This window comes from Stegodyphus dumicola, chromosome 2, assembly GCF_044657685.1.
Source record: "Stegodyphus dumicola isolate Sdum_Otavi_A_Nest chromosome 2, ASM4465768v1".
Lineage (NCBI taxonomy): Eukaryota > Metazoa > Arthropoda > Arachnida > Araneae > Eresidae > Stegodyphus > Stegodyphus dumicola.
In genome coordinates this window covers 197,995,970-198,015,801 of record NC_140769.1, presented here as the reverse complement: position 1 = coordinate 198,015,801, position 19,832 = coordinate 197,995,970, and the positions used below count along the sequence as shown (strand labels likewise).

General features: G+C 36.2%; 1 protein-coding gene across 2 annotated transcripts in view; it reads left to right on the top strand.

The window, feature by feature from the left end:
* The window catches only part of LOC118186901 (neprilysin-2-like), a 120,505-nt gene that overhangs the window by 58,271 nt on the left and 42,402 nt on the right, over nucleotides 1-19,832 (top strand). The window contains exons 7-8 of one of the 2 annotated variants that reach the window (XM_085810342.1): nucleotides 747-818; nucleotides 4,698-4,822. In XM_085810342.1, coding sequence (XP_085666468.1) covers nucleotides 747-818; nucleotides 4,698-4,822 — 197 coding nt within the window. The remainder of the gene's footprint in view (nucleotides 1-746; nucleotides 819-4,697; nucleotides 4,823-19,832) is intronic. The other variant, XM_085810343.1, reaches the window with a different exon arrangement.

Genomic DNA, 19,832 nt, shown 5'->3' with positions numbered 1-19,832 from the left:
ATTCATATAGAAAGATAGATTTTAGGTACGGTAGAAGAAGCCTTCGAATAAAACCCCTTTCTCGACAATTTCAACACGGTGAGATATTTAACAAACATGTATATTTGGCTTAGAAAGATTTTTCTTCTGTTCGAGCAAAAGGAAGCACGATAATTGTTGCGTGTTTAATATGGATATTTTATACCAATATTTATTAATTTTTTGAACATAATTGAAAATTATTAAGAACACGAGGACACTTCAGAAGTTATGTATTTTTGGAATGCAATTAGCCATCTCATTAAACAAACCGACTACATTGCAGATTATAGTATTATATTAAATTATTACAGAGCTATAATTGATTTGAATAATTTTATATAATGGATTAAAAAATAAGCATGTTTGAATATAATAGCATGATTAACCTCTTTGTCCCGTGATAACGTTGATTTTTTTATGTAATTATCCTTTGCATTCTATTTATTTTAAAATTTGCTTACTTTTCATTTGCATTCGATCATTTAGACCATTAATATAAAGTTATCTAGAACGGAAATAAAGGATAAAATAATATCTTTATAGGTAACGAGGATTCTTTTTTTCCTACTTGATATTTATGAAGTTATTTATTAATTATTGCTGTAATTCGTACCATTTGAAATACTGCTTCCTAAGATGTTCTACTGGGGTATTTCAAGACTTATTGATTTAAAATGTACTATGTGCTTGCTAACTGATAAGTTATTAAGAGTTATTTTTTATAGATTACTCGAAAGTATGAGACAAGTACGTATGAAAATTACACTATTCAGAAACTTATCGAGAAGTTCGAACGGGTAATGTTACCGTTTTGTAAAATCTTACATATTGTATACATATTATATATTATACATATATATGTAATGATATTTTTAAATCAATTGATTAAATTGAATTCTTATCATATTGCTTAATAATGTGTTAGCGATTCTCTACCTAAATTGCATCCCTGTTTCTAAATTTTGGCAAAATCCTTTCTTTATTATAAATTATATTAACCTATTGGCGCCCGCCAAATCGCCAAACTCATAAATCTGTCATATTACATAAAGTCCTTAAGAACACTCCTGATGAGGAGATAGCATCACCTCGTGATTCCAATTAATATCGCTGATTGTATGAGAAGCATGACGCACACATATCTATAAGTAGGGCAACGCTTGTAGAATGGATGGAAAATAAACGAATCACATTATATTCCTAAATTTGTCTCATTACTGTTGCCCCCGCTGCACAACACAAATAATGTAGGAGAAAATACATTTCATATATATATATATATATCTTATAAATTTCATTCCTTGCAGCAATGGCGCAAGAGAATTATTTAAAATTAAATTTAACTTTATTCTTTAGAAGCAATTTTGTTTGTACTTAGCAGCTTTTAGTGCTAATTGCCTAGTTTGTTTCTCTTTTATTTATTTTATTTATTTATTTATTATTATTATTATTATTTTCAAAATGCAACTTTCGAGTTCTACAGTTTGGTTTTCTTTAGTTTATGAATTATAATTTTTACACTTATCTTTTTCTAAGTAATCTGTTTAACTACAATAGTTTTATTTAGTGAATTAAATTAGCAATAAAATTCCCAGTTTTTTATTTACATATGCTCTCAGAATTTAAATGATATTGTAGATTAGTTCGCAACAATAATAAATCATTTATTTGTTTGCATTAAATTTTATTTAAATTATTAACTTTTTGTTTTTTGCGAATAAGGAATATTTGTTAAATTATATATATATGTATGTGTGTGTAATATTGTCTGTGCCATTATTGCCATTATAAGATGGCTTAGTGAAAGTTGCAACGGATTGGTGGTAGTTCTCTGCATTATAACTTGAAGATACTTCACTGCGTAGTTAGAAAGAAAGATTACACTCGAAGAACACACATAACGGTAAATTCCACAAATAATTATATTTCTTGATAATGCACATCATCACTGTGGATGCGCTATGCACAACCCTCCCCCGCCCTCAATTTTGTACAGCTTACATCTTTAACAATGGACGAAATTAGAAAAGTAAAATATTACAATGCATGGTCGGAAACACTTTCCTGGCCCAGTAGTGACGACACAAAACACAAGAAAGAGAGGACACGAACAGAGGGAAATATATGTTTATTATGCTTAGTGGAAAGTATGGAAACCAAGAAATAAGAATAAAAAAAACAAACGATCGGCATCAAAGAAGGTGGGCCCACCAGCGGCCGAGCGGCAAAGTCGCTGAACACTGGTAGTTCGGTCCGAGGTTCGAATCCCGCGAACGGACTGGCTGCATGGGTGTTTTCGTGGTTTTCCCATGTGTAACGTGTATACGAGCCAGTTTCTCTTAGAAAGTCCTCCACGAAGGCATCCCTCCCGTTAGGCAGATAGCCCTAGTGTGCTTTGCCATAATAAAAATACAATACAATACACCAATCAAAGAAAGTGTTCGAAATTACGTTCAAAATGTATCCTCGACTTGGGATCGGCAGTGATTTTCTAGTGCATTGACCAGCAAGTTCGCCAGAGATTTCTGCTGTGCTAAGAATGAAAAACATGTTTCCGCACCCTGTTCATGGTCTTCCCTTTTTTGTGTGTGTGTGTGTGTTGTCATTACCGCGCCAGGAAATCCTTTTCGACCATTTATTGCTATGTTATTTTCCATCGTGTAGGTGTATTCTATCTCTCCTGAAAATTTGTAACGATTTGCTGAAACACCCTGTATATATAATATTATACACTGGTGTGTAAAACTTAAGCAACAGCAGAATTTTTTGCCATAACTCCACGAGAAATCAACTGAGAGACATGAAATGCAGAAATGAAGGAGAGTATTATATACGTATATACGTAAAGGCTGACGAAAGCATCGGAGTTGAAAGAGGAATACAATGCATACGGTATGGAATCAAAGAAAAACAAGCTTTATTTAACGCATAGGTATCGTGACTCATGACTGTCTATCCAAGAGGAAGAACAAAAAGCATATGTTCCTTAATATTGGATATGCCCTCTCATCACTGCAATGGTTGCTTTGCACCGTCTCCGCATACTCAGAACCAGCTGGTGCAACATTTCTTGCGGCAGGACTGCTTATTCCTCAATCAGCATCTGTTTGAGTTGTTGGGTGTTCTCCGGAGGATGTAAGCGTGCTGCAATACGTCTCCCTAAAGCATCCCACACATGTTCGATGGGATTTAAATCTGGGGAGTACGCTGGCCAATCCATTCGAGTGATATCTTCATTTTCCAGTAGCACCTCAACAGCAAGAGTCCTATGTGGCCGTGCATTGTCATCCATAAATTTAAGTCTGGGCCAATGGCACCTCGGAACAGACGCACAAGGGGAAAGAGTACCTCCTCGGAATAGCGATCTCCGGTTACAGACCCTCTGTCGAAAACGTGAAGCTCAGTTCGCCCGTTCAGCATAATGCCTTCCCAGACAAGAACTCCAGGACCACCGTTATGGTGTCTTTCCTTGATGTTACTGGGATAAAACCGTGTCCCGACCTCTCTCCAAATCAAAACGCGTTGAGAATCGCTTCTGGTACTGAACCGACTCTCATCCGTAAAGAGGATACGACTCCATTGATCAGTTGTCTAGTTTTTGTGCTCTCTGCACCACTGTAAACGGTGGCGTCGGTGGCCAACTTTCAACGGGAGGCAGCGTTCAAGACGGCGGGCGAATAGACCCCTTTGTGAAGGCTTCTGGCCGCTGTACACCGCGACACTTGTCGCCCCGTTGCTGTATAGAGTTGCTGAGCAATGGCGCTTGCTGACTGCTGTCGGCCTCTTTTCGCCTGCAGGACGATATATCGGTCATCCCCTGCAGTTGTCGTCCTCGGCCGGCCACCACCAACCTTTCTAACAGCTGTACCTGTGATTTGGAACGCTTTCCAAGCGCGCGAAACGACACTTTTGTTGATTCCGAACTCTGCAGCTACAATGGTGACAGTACGCCCCTCCTCCAGCTTTCCGATCATTCTTCCACGTATGAAGTCGTCCAGGTGATTTTTTCTAGCCATATTTCACGAACTGGCTCACTGGCACTTGCAGTGAATATGTTGAATTGCGTCTCCGTCCTTCCTTTTATTCTACTGTTGAGCTGCGCGCGCCGACATCACGCGTTTTGTGTACGCTCACGTCGCCTCTGACGTTTCGTTCCTGATATTTGCATATGCATGACGTGTCTACTGACTTACGTGTTCATTGTACTGATCTCCCTACCTCCTTTTCTGCAATTTCATGGCTATCTGCTAAATTTTTACATTGTTGCTTAAGTTTTGCACACCACTTTAGTATAATTTTTTTTCCAATTTTAAAACTAAATTATCTCAATAGTATTTCTGCTCAGTATGCTGCTAAAAATTAATCCGTTATGACTATTGGTTAATTTTTTACATATTTATTCGAAATTTTGTAGCTGTCTCTCTCTTTCTTTCTTTCTATAATATATATATATATATATATATATATATTGGAATGGGGACGTGAGTAAAATGAGAAATATTAAGACATTCATAGAAAATTAAAGTAAAACTGACAGCCTGTTTTTTTGCTACAAGATGAAATTTATTAAGGCTATGTAATTTTTCCGTAATTGAATATCCGGGTTTGTAGGATACATTAGAATGTTTTTGTGTGTGAGAAAAACATAAAGTATTTTTCTGCCTTTTTTTCAATAGGTTAAATGGCTTCATTACTTCAGCTCCATACTCGGGATTCAAGTCGATAAAAATGAGCCCTTTATTATTAATAGTCTTGAATTCCTGACAGATGTTATACATTTGATCGAGAGAACGGATAACAGGTAAAACAAAAATCTTAAAATTTTTAAGTTATAGCTAAAATATAGCTTGTCTATGAAAAATACATTCTGTTGCAATAAAATGTTACATAAGCCTGCAATGGCTGTGTTTGTTAACTTCTCGTAATTGATTTTCAAGTATATTTTAACGCTGAACACGAAAATTATCTTCATTCTTCAAATTCATTCAAATCGCAAATTTCAAAATTATTAAAAAGTCGAAAAATTGCGAAAATATGAGACTTTAAAATAGATATAAATCTTTTTTCTTATAATTTATTTATTTATTTATTGCTTGTGCTAGTATTCTTATAGCAACACAGTTGAAAGATCTGATCTTGAGAGGGGTCCATTGATACATTCAATTTTCTAATGATGCTATCAATGACACTAATTTTCCATTTTATTGCATTTTTCATTTATTTCCTTTAATTTTTTTAAATGTTTTATACTTTAGAAGTAAATTGGGCCTTTAAAGCCGTATCTCTTCCCTCTAATTGTCCTTAGAGAATCAACAAAATATTTTGGACACCCAACTGCGATAGTGGCTATTGTGTCCCAAAGCAATATTATTATACTTTCTCTGTGGTGAAAGTATTCAGATAGGAGGTAAGTAAAAGTGCACTTACCAGAACCATTAAGGATACGTCAGTTTTTTTTTTCTTCGAATTGTTCGAGGAAACTGTTTGTACAACGTAAAACATCAAGAGTTCAGAATCGGCTTTTGCTATTTAATCTGTATAGAAGTTTTGCAGAAACGTTATAACAAATATCAAAACTGGACATTTCTTAAATATTTTTAAACCAACAAGAGCATATATAACATCATAACTACTCGAGCGCGCGGTGAAAACTTACATAATCTTTTCTTTTCAGATCACTCCGTTACGTGCACGCATGCAAAAAAAAACGAAATTCAAAGGTGGAAACATCACGTATCGCAACATACTACCACCTTTGAGATTCGAGCCAGGGAATCTCAAATCCTAATTCTAGGTTTAATTAACCGTCCATATCTGGGTCTTCTCTTAGGAACAGTATCTGGAAAAAAGTCATTACCAGTTCTTTGCTTAGAAGGGGTTATCTTTTGAGGTAGAACTGGCTTGTCAGAAGAAGTCACTGAACGACAATCTTCAATCTTCTTCGGTTCATTGGGAATGGAAGCCTCTTCGGCTACAGGTATAACGGGGTCAAATTTTAATCAGTCACCTTCAAGAGGTAGTATTAACTTGAGCAGTGGGCGGAGAAATTCTCCGCTTTTCATTTTTATTTTTACCACATGAACTTGTACATCTTTAGAAGAATAGAGTACGATCACCCTGGCCAGAGGCCATTCAAGTTTCTTGACGTTGTCACTAGAAACCATAACAATATAACCAATTTGGATGGGTTTCTGATTTTTAGGAGATTCCGACGATTGGCGCAAATGGCCCAAATATTCAGTAGAAATTGTTTTCGTAAATCTTGTTCCACACCTTGTCGGTAAACATGTCTTTTATTTAGAGACGACGAATCCAAAACATCAAGATCTGGGATTCCTGCTTCTTTAAGGTCATGCAAAAACATAGAAGAGGTAAGTGGAGTTAAATTCTCAACATCTTCATAAATATAGGTTAAAGGTAACTGATTAATTACACCTTCAATGTCAAAAACAAAAATGTTCCTTTCTTCTAAATTTAGTGAACTCCTTCATAGAACGGCCAACCAGCGGCCGAGCGGTAAAGTCGCTGAACACTGGTAGTTCGGTCCGAGGTTCGAATCCCATGAACGGGCTGGCTGTGTGGGCGCTTTTGTGGTTTTCCCCCTGTGTAACGTGTATACGAGCCAGTTTCCCTTAGAACGTCCTCCACGAAGGCATCCCTCCCTTTAGGTAGATAGCCCTCGAGGCTGTGCCATAATCACATACACACGCACCTTCCTAGAACTTTTCATAGAATTCCTTTTATTATACCTATCAAGCGTTCTCACCACCCGCCCCAGGATTGGGAAGATGGGGGATTAAATTTCCAAATGATCTTTTGAGAGCCACTGTACTGGGAAATGACGTCCCAATCAATTTTCTTCAGCAAATTTTCAGCTCCTGAAGAATTAGAACCATGTTTACAGTAAAAGATGGAAGGTCAACCCCTTCGAGTGATGAAATGTCTAAGAGTTTCAAAAAATGTTTTGTAGATAAAGATGTAATTAACTCCAGATGTACATCTCTATAAATGGCAACTGGCAAATATAACAATCCAAGCTTTCTGGCCATTTCTTAGGATTAGTGGGCCAGCATAATCCATTCCTGAGACTTCGAAAACTGCAGCTTCCTTGATGCGATCTTCTGGGAGAGGAGCTTCGGGGATCGGTTTAGGCAGCAAATTAAATCGTTTACATCTTACACAGGTCCTAATTACATTTCTTACTGTCTTCCTGCATTTAAGAATCCCAAAATCTTCTCTTAAGTTGCTCATCAGGATTTGAACTCATGCATGATGCAATTACATGTATCGGGTTCGGATGACGTTTTCTGTAACTGGATGACTGCAGGGTAGCATAGTCATATATCGGAAATTTCTTGTATCTTTTTTCATTAAGATTCGAGTCTTAATTTTCAAAATACCATTAGAATCAACTTAACACTGAGTCGTTTTCAAGCGTTTATCATCCTGTCCTGAAAATGATGCCTTCTGTACAACTTTCAACAACGCGATCTCTGCCGTATTTATTTCTTCTAATGTCAAGATTCTGGAAATTCGATTAGACTTTTCAACCTTACAATTGGTAAAAAATCGATACATCTATACAGTGTCTCTAAGAAGTTGGCTGTACGAAGAGAATCGGTCATAATATTTTTCATGAGATGATTCTTCATGATTAACTGCGCTAACAATGGTCTTTGTTTTTCTAAATTTATTATATCGAAATCAGGAACTACGCTAGAATTTGGCCATTCTTCTATTGGTTTTTTTCTGCCACGATGATCCTACCCACCATTAAGATTTTCGTTAGCTTTCAGCATCGCACCCACGTGGTGGAAGATCTGCTGGATTCAATAGACTTGGGATGTGATGCGAGTCTTCAGGATTTGTAATAGAAAGAATTTCTTGCACTCGGTTAAAAACTGATGGAGCCCAATTTTCGTTTCCCTTGATCCAATACAAAGCATTTGCCGAGTCAACCTAGAAAAACTTCGCCACATTTTCCATTTTTAGGTCATTAATATCACTTTGATTTTATCTAGCTCACAATTGTGAATAAGACATCGATGAATTTCTATTTCTTTCAGCTTAGAAAGTTCCTGTATCTATTTCTCAAACCTCTTTGCAATGGAAGTAGGAAGTTCAGTATACCATGACAATTTCAATTTCCGGCACTCTTGTAGGAGGAGCTTAGGTCGCGAAGTAATAAGAAATGAGAAAGGTGAAACCAAGGGGGGACAAAGATTTTATATACGGCTGACAGGATTTTTCTCTTAGTCACAGCTGTATCGTCTTCCACGTTTTCTCGTAAATCTACCGTCAAAACACCATTCTTTAAAAAACCATTAAGCATTTAAACTAGAATATTTTTTCATTTTCCGGTAAAGGATTTCAGATTCTTGATCATTATAAATGTGCTTCCACCCTCGAAGTTCAAATTTGGTAGTACTAAGAACCAGGATTCCTCAATAAATTTCTCAGGTTCTTTGGGATTTTCCACACTGGTAACACAGTTACCCACCTTAAAGGATTCCAACAGCTTGGTGGCTATTGTCTCAAAACGGTGAGGAGCATTCTGTAAATGAAATTGAATGGTTGCTCCCAGAAGATAAGGATACAAGAAAGTCTGATAACAACTCGTCTGTTAGCTTTAATCTCCGTTATTAATCTCAGGACGGCTAGGGGTAAGTTGGGCTTTCACTTTTTATTCAATCGGGATAACTCTTACATTTTATAAATGCTTTATTATTACAATAAATATATACATATATACATATCATTACGGAACATTCTTAACCTTAATCACATTCTCTCGCTTCCCGATTCTCGATTGCCATCGTGTGCCCCCTATCGTCGGCTTTTTTACAATGCCATCTATCGGCTGATAACATTCGGTCATTCTGACCTGACAATCATCCCGATTGTTTGAGTACAAATAAATTTTATAATTAAAACATTTTTCTACTTCAACTCTCATGCACATTACTTAACATACAAGTACATACACTAAGAATACACATTATACTAAAATTTGATATGATAATAAACTTAATCAAATATTTTCTCATATTTTTGATACATTAGCATAATAATCGAAACGTACCTTCCATCAACATCTAATTTCACACTTCTGTTAAAATATTCTTCAGCTGTCATCTCAAGCTCTTGTCGACTTCCCTTCTTTCCAAGGTCAAAAATTCCAAGTGTGTCAAGTCGCCATAAGTCTGATATTTTTGCATCGTTTACATGTAGCGACATACCGCTATTCATGCTATCTTAAGTTTCGATCGTATCAGCCATATCCATAAGTGTCCATCATTCAAGCCGTGTTTCCATCAAAACTAGACTTGAGTCTAACTGTTTAATGTTTCCGGTGTACAGTTTACCTACGATATCAGCCCCCACGATTCCATGAATCTCGTTAGAAGATAATTGATACAGCAGATCTATTTTATCATTCAAATCAGGCAGGAGAATTTTGCATTTCATAATTTCACTGGTAAATTTCCCACGCGCTATTTTCGGGATTGGGAATTTTTTTTTTCTTGATATGGCACCTCGAAATTACATCGATAGCTATCCGAAAAGTTACAAAGACGAATCAAATATATCTTATGTGTTTCCGTAGCGCCGAATAAACTATGTGTCAAAATTTCTTTACAATACATTCATATCCCATTTCCATTATCAAGAAATTTGATAAGTAAGATTTACTGCTGCCTGAGCCAATTGGTACCCATATGCATTTCGTTTCATTCTTATTAGTAAGATGAACAGTAAGTGTTTGAAAGAATAATTTTACGAGCAGCTGCTTTGTTGGATAAAGCGGAGTCCTTACTTTCAGTTTCCTTCTCTCAACATAGATCGATGTGTTCTAAATTTCGATATTATATTTTTCAGTGCACATTAATTTAAAATGACCCTTATCGCAAATCTCACAGGGTGGTTCTTTCATTTTACAAAATCAAGAAATATGTTCTCTTACTGCCAAGCATCTGAGACATACGTCCTTTATTAATACTATTTGCTTTTTCTCTTCATAACGCAAATTAGCAGCAAAGATACACTGGCCACTTAAATTTGTCTACTTACAAACTACATAAGTTTCTCTTTGATTTCCAAAGAGTTACTTAACTCTGCAGCTGTCGAAAGTAACTCTTTTCGGTTGTGCTGATGCAAGTGAAATAGTTTTGCTTACGATTTCGGTTTCAAGGTTAAATCCGGTACGCGCTAGACGCGCTTTCTGTTCGCGTTCAATCTCGTGACATAAAACTTTCATCAGGTTATCTGACTTATCAACAGTTTCGTCTTTAGGTGGAATTCAAATTTCGTTCCCAAACTCTCAGTATGTCGACAGGCAGACAAGATTCAATCAACGGATACAAAATCGAAGAATAATTTGCGCTGGAAACACCTAACATATTTAAATAACAAAATCAAATAAAATAAAATAAGTTTCAATCTTGTCGTACAATTTAAAAAGAGGCATTTTAGTACCTTTAGCGATTGCGTTATTCATCATCAATGAAAGAACTTCTCTAACATACATTTCGATTAGCATGTCAATTCGGCCAAATCTCGCCTTTAAACATTGTATTACGTTTTCATAACTATCACCTGTGGCCGGAAATGATTCAGCAAGTTCTCGCGCCCTTGAACCCTTTAAAGTCACTTATAATAAATACTGATACAAGTATTTATCCTCATTCGCGATTTCATTCTCGTTATGTATCTTCTCAAATTGTGCCCAAAAATGACAACCATTCTTTGACATCACCGCCGAACAACTTAAATGCTATTTTAGGAAGCTTAAACTTCCGTTTCAATGAATCATCAACTTTTTGAGAATCCTTTTCGATTTTAATATTTTTTTAAAACTTTGTGCACTTTTGACCTTAATCTACAGAAACTAAAACCTTCATATTCTTTATCAAAATCCGCTTGAGAATAATTTTCATATTTTACAAGAAGATCTTGTTCCCTGCTCGTTTCATTTTTCTTCTAACTGGGCAAATGAAATTTCCATCTCTTCAATTTTTTTATTTTCCCCGTCAGCATTGTTTTCAAGTCCGTTAGCTATGAGCGTAAATGCTCTTCTAAAAGCTGTTCTTAACTTTTTTAACTGATCCATAAAAATTAAATAGTAATTCTAATAATAAATATACTATACAAGATTTCGCTTAAAAACAACTCGTATCCCGGCTTGGGATGCCAAATAATATATTGTCTCAAGACAATATTATTATACTTTCTCTGTGATGAAAGTATTCAGATAGGAGGTAAGTAAAACAGCACTTACCAGAATAATTGGGATACGTCAATTTGTTTTCTTCCGAACTATTTAAATTGTTCGAGGAAACTGTTTATACAATGTAAATTATTAAGAGATCAGGATCAGCTTTTGCTATTATATTTAATATGAAGACAAATTTTACAGAAACATTATAACAGATATCAAAACTGGACATTTTCTTAAATAATTTTAGACCGACAACAAGAACATATATAACATTATAATTACTCGAGGGCGCGGTGAAAACTTACATAATCTTTTTTCTCCAATTCGCTCCGTTACGTTCATGCATGCAAAAACTGAATTCAAAGGTGGGAACATCACGTATAGCAACAGTGGCCAGTGACTTTATCTGCCGTACTGAAGGGCAAGGGTTTCGAATTCCGGAGAAGGCATGGTTGTTTGTAACGGGGGCATTCAAAATATAAGGCTAGCCGGAAGTCTGCTGTAGTAGGTAGGGTAAGAGGGATGGGAGACACTTGGAACCCATACCCCCGGGGGTCTTTTCTTCAAAAATGGGAGTGTAATTGTCACCTGTATGGTGCCCAAGGCTCTTGTCAACGCCAGGCTCCTTGCCACGATGCATTTTATAGGCTTGTTCTGATAACAGACAAGCGAGATTAGTCACAACAACAGAGTTGGTTTTTCATTTCTGTGCTCTCATTAATGGAATAGCAGAGACAGAAAATACTTGGATAAAGAAAGATTGTCCAAAATTAGGCTAATTAGAACAAAAATGCGATCCGAAAAAGCTCTCATACATCCGAATAAAGTTCCTCTTCCACATCTGTATATCAGCTTAGGCTTGATGAAGCAATTTGTGAAAGCCTGAACAAGTGAATTTCAAGGCTTTAAATACATCTGTGACAAATTTCCAAGCTTATCAACTGCCAAACCTAAAAGACGGTACCTTTACTGATCCTGACGTTAGAAAACTTAAGTCAATAACTTCAGTAGCTAACTTTCAGTCATTGTTAACTGACTTAAAGTTCGAATTGTTGAATTCGATTGTTGAAAGTTCAATTGTTGAATCCTGCAGAACTAAAATATTTAGATTGTTCCATATATTTAAATTCACTTTCTAAATGCTTATTTGGACTATTTTCCTAAAACTTTGGGTGCGTTAGCTAAGAGATGGGTGAGAGATTTCATCAAGATACCAAAGAAATTGAAAGCAGGTTTCCGAAATGCTCCGAAAAGTGGTTTACTTCGATAATGACTGATTGCTTTATGTTACACAGAAATAAATCCCATCAAGAACATAAAAGGACGAATTTTAAAAATTTTATCAACTTTGTACTATTAAAATTTTTTTATCATTAAATAGATAAGTGAAAGTTCACTTACCTTCTAAATAGGGCTGCCCTGAACTGCCTTCTTTCCTTCTTGTCGGTATCCGTCTCTATGATGAACTTCGATTCACTGCAGAACACAGCTATAAACGTTTTTAAGAAATTTTATTTCATATGAAAGATATCTACAAAATATTTACAAGTTATAATGATTACAAGCATAATTTATACGGAGACCGTCTATCGCTATACATCTGTTAGACGCGTCAGCCGTTCAACTGACTACTTTTAGTCTCTTTCGCCAGAGGGCGTTCGTGGAAGTAAAGTTCTAGTAAGCAAACGCGACACTCCCACCTTGAGGTCCAGTATCAGCAGACGATGGACCTCAACTGACCTGTAGTTCAAGTCTTTTGAGATTTCGTCATACGTCGAGTTCTGTACCTCACTTGCATATCCGACTCAGGTGTAAAGTTGAGTTCAAGAGGTATGAGGTTCTTAGTAGGTCTTATAATCTCCCCTTTGTGCAGCTTTCAGTTTCACTAATCTAATGTGTCCATCGTGGGATGGAAAATTTTCCAGGATTCTAGCTAAGGGCCAGTTTATCCTTTTTTCGTTGTTGGACACAATTACAAGATCACCAACTTTCACAGAAGATGGTTCGCGGATGAATTTTGAGCTTTGTTTTAGTTGCCCTAAATATTCTGATCGAAATCTTTTCTCAATTTGGCTCTGTAAAGGTATCTTTTATTGATGGATTTAGAATCCAAAAGATCTAATTCAGGGACTCCAGTCTCTGGAATTTCTGTTAAAAACATTGCTGGGGTGAGAGCTCTTAAATCCTTTACGTCTTCTGACAAATACGTGAGAGGACGGTTGTTCATAATGCTCTCGCAGTCACAAATGATTGTCAACAATTCTTCGTAGTTCAGAGAAGATTTTCCTAGTACCTTTTGAAGAATTCTCTTTAGTATTCCAATTAATCTTTCCCACTACCCTCCCCCCATGGCGAGGAAGGGGGGGGATAAATATCCATTCAATTTTCTTAACTGTTGCATTTTCTAAGATAGAATTCCAATCTATGGTCTTAAACAAATTATTTGATCCAACAAAATTGGTTCCACTGTCGGAGTATACAGTGACAGGTCTACCCCTTCGAGCGATGAATCGCCTGAACGCGTGCAGGAAACTTTCAGTTGATAGAGATGAGACTAGCTCTAAGTGAACTGCTCTATATATTGCGCAAGTAAAAATGACGATCCATGTTTTTTGGCCTCCTTTTAAAATTAAGGGACCCGTCAGATCAACACCAATAATGTCAAAAATTAAAGCATCTCTTATTCTGTCTTCAGGTAGTGGCGCTTGAGGAATCTTATATGAATCAGAGTCGAACCTTCGACATCGTACACAGTTTTGGATAACCTTGCGTACTGTCTTCCTACTCTTTATGATCCAATATTTTTCACGCAAAGCGCACATAACGAATTGTACTCCAGCGTGACTTAGCCTTTCATGTTCAGATTTGATCAGTTTTAATACTAATGGATGTTCTGAGGGAAGTAAAACTGAGTAACGAAAGTCAGCATCATCGTCTCTCTGAAAGATACGTGTCTTCACTTTTATAAGGCCATTGGAGTCCATGATAGGTTCTAGAGCACGTATTCTTTTATTTTTCAATCCTTCGAAAGATTCTAGTTGGATGAGTCGGAAAACCACTGTTTCAGCTCCTTTTAGTTCCTTGACTGAAATTCTCCCATGAGTTCTTTCAGATGGTGGTGTCGTAGCATTTTTAATGAATCTAAAGATCCAAGATACGACCTTTATGATCTTTTCGAATTTTGAAATATTGTCAAAAAGGTTAAATTTATCTGTATTCGTGTTATTGCTGGCTGAAACCACAGTTCGTTTTCTCTCTCCATTTACTATATTGAAGTCAGGATGTTCTCCATCTGCAATAGGCCACTCTTCTGGAGGTCGATAAATCCAGTCTGGTCCTTTCCACCATTCGGATTTCCTCAATTCTTTTGCAGAGCAACCGCGTGATGGCAAATTCGAAGGATTAAACTTTCCGGGAATGTGATGCCAGTGATCTGGGTTATTCAATTTTCGAATCTCATTTACTCGATTGGCTACAAAAGTGGACCAATTTTCTTCCTGTTTTACCCAAAAGAGAGCATTTGTGGAATCCGTCCAGTAAAAAACTGGAACCTCTTTTAGTTTCCAGTCTTCTCTTATTGTATGAGAGAGCCTGGCTCCAATAGTGCAAGCGAGTATCTCTAGTCGAGTTATGGTGAGTGCTTTTAAGGGAGCAACTCTCGCTTTAGATTGTATCAATTGACAAGTGACTCCACTCTCACCGCTGTGTCTAAGGAAAATGCAGGTCGCATACGCGTCTTTGCTTGCGTCCGAAAATACATGCAGATTGGTACTTTCGTCTATTTTGGGAAGCAATCTAGGAATTTTGATGTCTTTCAAATATTTTAACTGAGATGACCATGTGAAAAATTTCCTTGCTAGATCATTAGGGAGATTAGTATCCCAGTTAATTTTCTGTTTCCAGCTTTCTTGCAGAATCAATTTAGGCATGAGAGTAACTGGACTAGTAAACCCAATTGGGTCAAAGATTTTATTCAATTCGGAAAGAACAGATCTTTTGCTCAATACAGGGTTTTCTTCATATTTTACGTGACAAGACAAAGTATCGTCAAACAAGTCCCGTTTCAATCCCAATACTGACACAACATCTTCATAATCTTTATCAGAAAGGTTTAGAATTGAGGTTTCATTTTTAAGTCTATTATGTTTCCAACCTCTTAGGTCAAATTTTGCGGTAGCCATTATTTCTCTAGATCCTTTGATAAATGAGTTTAATTCTTCAATTGATTCCACGCTCGCTACGCAGTTCTCCACATACATGGCTTTCTTTAGCTTTGAAGCTATTTCCAGATATTGTTTCGGTACATTTTCTAAATGGTAGTTAATCGTGGCAGCGAGTAAAAAGGGGCTGGCGTTTACGCCGAATACAACCCTTCGGTGCCGATATATAGTCAGTTTTTCAGGCTGTCCTTTCTCCCACCATAGGAACCGGAGAAAATCTCGATCCGCTGGATTCACACCTATCTGAAGAAATGCTCTTTTTATATCCAAAATTACTCCATACTTTCCCCTCTCGAAATTTTGTCAAAATTTTGGGGATCAATTCAAGATAATTAGGACCCTTTTCCAGGCAGTCGCTCAGAGACACCGAATTTTTCTCCTTTGCAGATGCGTCGAATACTGGTCGAATTTTGGTAGTCGAATTTTCCCGAAACACTGCTCTATGTGGCAGATAATTCCCTTTGATCTTTTCTGCCTCCGAAATATCGACAGGTTCAATTATTCCCTCTTCTACCCAATCCTTTTAAACAGTTTCGTAGGCTTCTAAGGAATTCTTTGTCTGAAGGGTTTTCACGCAAGACTTCAGACGCTTTTCTGCAAGGATTCTATTATCTGGCAACTCAGGATGAATTTGAAGCCACGGAAGTGACACCTGATACCTTCCAGCGTCATTTCTATCTAAAGTACCGATGAAATAATTTTCTGTAGCCTTTTCTATTTCTTGTTTTGCTTGCGAAAGATCTGGTTCAGTTATTCCGATAGAATCAAGAGACCACAAGTCACAAATTTTTCTGTCACTAATGTGTAGTGATAAAAGAATTTCATTAAAATTCTTTCCCTTTACCCTTGTTCTCCCTAATATTGTCCAACCAAGGTGTGTATTCATCGCTACTAAACTCTCCGTTACGTGTTTTATTTCCCCTGTAAAGAGTTTTCCGCCATAATCTGCTCCTACAAGCATGTATATTTCGTTAGGGTGTTTTTCAAATAAACAAGAATTCTCATTAGTTACATCACTGGGAAAAATTTTGACACCTCTTAGTTTCTTTATGCAGTTTAATATGTGAGCATATGGTTTTTTGGCTCAAAACCATTTCGCATGTGAATCCTGTTTCTGGATTATTTAACTTAATCAGATACTTGTTGTGATTTTCCTTTTTTCTATCCCTCCAAAAAGCCCATGAGTCACACTTTCCTGACCCAAAGATTTTAGTTTTAATTTCTCCGCAAGAAATGTGCTGATATATGATCTGCTACTTCCGGTATCCAGAATTATTCGTATAAAATTGCTTTCACCATTTCCGTAAACATTGACAATTAAAGTTTGCAAGATTACGCTTTCATAGGATGAATTATTCGTTAAGGCCTTATTTTCAATTTGCTCTTCCTTAATTTCTCCGTTTTCGTTTTTAAAACACATTATAGTGGCATGTCGTTGTTTACATAATTCACACCTTATTCTAGAAGTGCAATTAAAACTAAGGTGCCGTGGGTGTAAACAGCGATAACAGATTCCTTTCGCTTTGAATTTCTCCCTTTTTTTCTCAGTAGACCATAAAGATGCTTGTTTATACGTTATAGACTCGTGATCAGAAGAGTCGCAGAAAACACATGGTGTTTGTCCCCCCCCCGCAAACTTGCGTTCGTCAACTCCGAAGCTGTGTGTTTCGCAATAGGTCTGGTTTCACTCAGTTTGTTATGCTTTTGCGGCGCCGCCTTTGACTGAACCGTCTGGAATGTACGTTCCCGCGCAACTAACTGTTCAGAAAGAAATTCCACTAGGTGATTCAAATCGTAATTTGATTTTCGAACTTTTTTATTATATTCCAAAACCAAATCTGCGGGCAATGTTTTAAGCAAAATAGATGTTAATAAAGCTCCATATGTTTCTGAGGTCATATTTAATGATTCAAGACATCGAATATGTTTCTGTATATAATTGAATAACTTACGGAAATTTTGAATGTCATTAGAATCTTTTAGAGGTATTATTTTCAGTAATTTATCTATATGGGCGTTTATCAGTACATCTTTATTTCCAAATCTTTCTGTGAGGAGTTTAACTGAAGTTTCGTAATTTTCTTCGGTTAAATCGAAACCGTCAATGGTGTTATAAGCAGTACCTCCCAAAAAGGATTTCAAATAATTAAATTTGCTTATGGCGTCAAGCGTTTTATTTTGGTGTATGCCTGATGAAAAAGTGTTCCAAAATGTCAGCCATTCGCAGCTCTCGCCATAAAACTTCGGAATCGTAGGTTTAGGAAGCTTCACATTATGATTCTCGATTTTAACGTTTTCTATAATACTTTCACTTAACTGTTCAGTGCTTCTTAACACACTAAATTTTTGTTGTTCTATATTAATTTCTTTCAATTTTTTGTTAGCTTTGTATTTAAATGTAGTTATTCTTTCACGATTATTCGTCAACACCGTTTAATTCCTGGTCTAGATCCTTTATATCTATTAATTTTTCTATATCGGCATTTATTGTTTTAACTCGTTCGATATTTCATTTAAGAGTTCTAAGGAAATTTCTAGTTCCTCTGCATTCACTTCTGTTTTTGGTAATTCAGTTTCGATTCGGCCAATTAATTTTGTAACGGCAGCCCTTATGTGGCGCGTTTCCTTTTCAATGTATCGATGAATTCCGTCATTGTTCAATATTCAATAATTCAACAACTATCAGCAATTCACTAATTATTTATGCTTATGTATTATCTATATAACTGATATCAATTTAGACAGTTTCAACAGTTAGGAAAACCGCAGTTACTGGCAGTCCCTGTTCGGGCGCCATGTTAAAAATTTTATCAACTTTGTACTATTAAAATTTTTTGATCATTAAATAGATAAGTGAAAGTTCACTTACCTTCTAAATAGGGCTGCCCTGAACTGCCTTCTTTCCTTCTTGTCGGTATCCGTCTCTATGATGAACTTCGATTCACTGCGGAACACAGCTATAAACTTTTTTAAGAAATTTTAATTCATATGAAAGATATCTACAAAATATTTACAAGTTATAATGATTACAAGCATAATTTATACGGAGACCGTCTATCGCTATACATCTGTTAGACGCGTCAGCCGTTCAACTGACTACTTTTAGTCTCTTTCGCCAGAGGGCGTTCGTGGAAGTAAAGTTCTAGTAAGCAAACGCACACACGAGGCAGAGCAAGAGTGGTAATGGAAATTTCGACATCTGAAATAAAATTTCGTATTTTACATACATTAAGCTAAAACGGGGATAAATTGTAAGGAAAAAACGTTTTAAGTCTATTTTAAAGTTGAAAATTTTCACATTTTTTCGACTTGCAATTTTCGCAATTTTTCGACGCTATTTTGAAAATAACTGTTTCTCAAAAATACTGGCGTGATGGGAAAAAAATGAACGTCATTTTCAGTGTCAGCTCTAAAAAATACATGGGAATCAATTAACGAAAGTTGAAAAATGTGACACAACCCAATTTGTGATGGCTTCTGTTATCATTTAGATTTCCTCGAAACATTAAAGTGTAGGCTGTAGAAGTGTTAATATTTATATTATATAGTATTTTATTTTATAATGAATTAGTTTTTGACACTCATCCAGGTATAATTCAGAAATATGGTTCCGTTGAAATTTCTTCCGCTGCTTCTTGAAAAAGATATGGATGGAAAGTTATGTTTAGAGTATGCATGGAAACATCTTTCGTAACAATAACGCTCCGGTAGTGTTGGACTAGTTCCAAAGAAATTACAATCAGCGATGATTTTTCATCAGCATTTCATCCTTTTTATGTTGAACTTCTTTTACTTGCTTTAAATTGCAAAAAGATATTTTCCTGACTTATATCTTTTACATATCTAAATAAATGAATAAATATTTTAGTTATGAAGTGTGAGATATTATAGGTTGTGCTGACGCGCCAAAAGAGTTAGTTAGGCCTTGTAACTCATCATGTGAAGACCTGTATCTTGAAGCGTCAGTAAGGAGCGTAATCTTGTAGCGCCATTCTTTTAATCTTCCATCCGTTTATTGTATATAATGTAATGTTCTATATTGTGTTTATTCATCGTAATAAATGTTGTGCGTGAATTTCGCTTAATCCTTGAAATATGCTAACACCGACTACAGATAGCATCTTGTAACTACACGTCTGGTTACTTGGAGCTTTCATGATCGATTATCTACAATTTATTTTAACTCGTTAGCCCAGAAGGGCTATTAATTTCATTTTGGCATTTTGCGATGAAATGCCAAAATGAAATTAATAGCCCTGTGGTTCACTGTAAAAGTCTGAATCACTTTTCAAATTGTTGCTACCCTGCATTATATTTAAAGAAATTAAACAATGAAGAATCTGCATGAATGTGTGTAAGTTTCTCGCATTGTG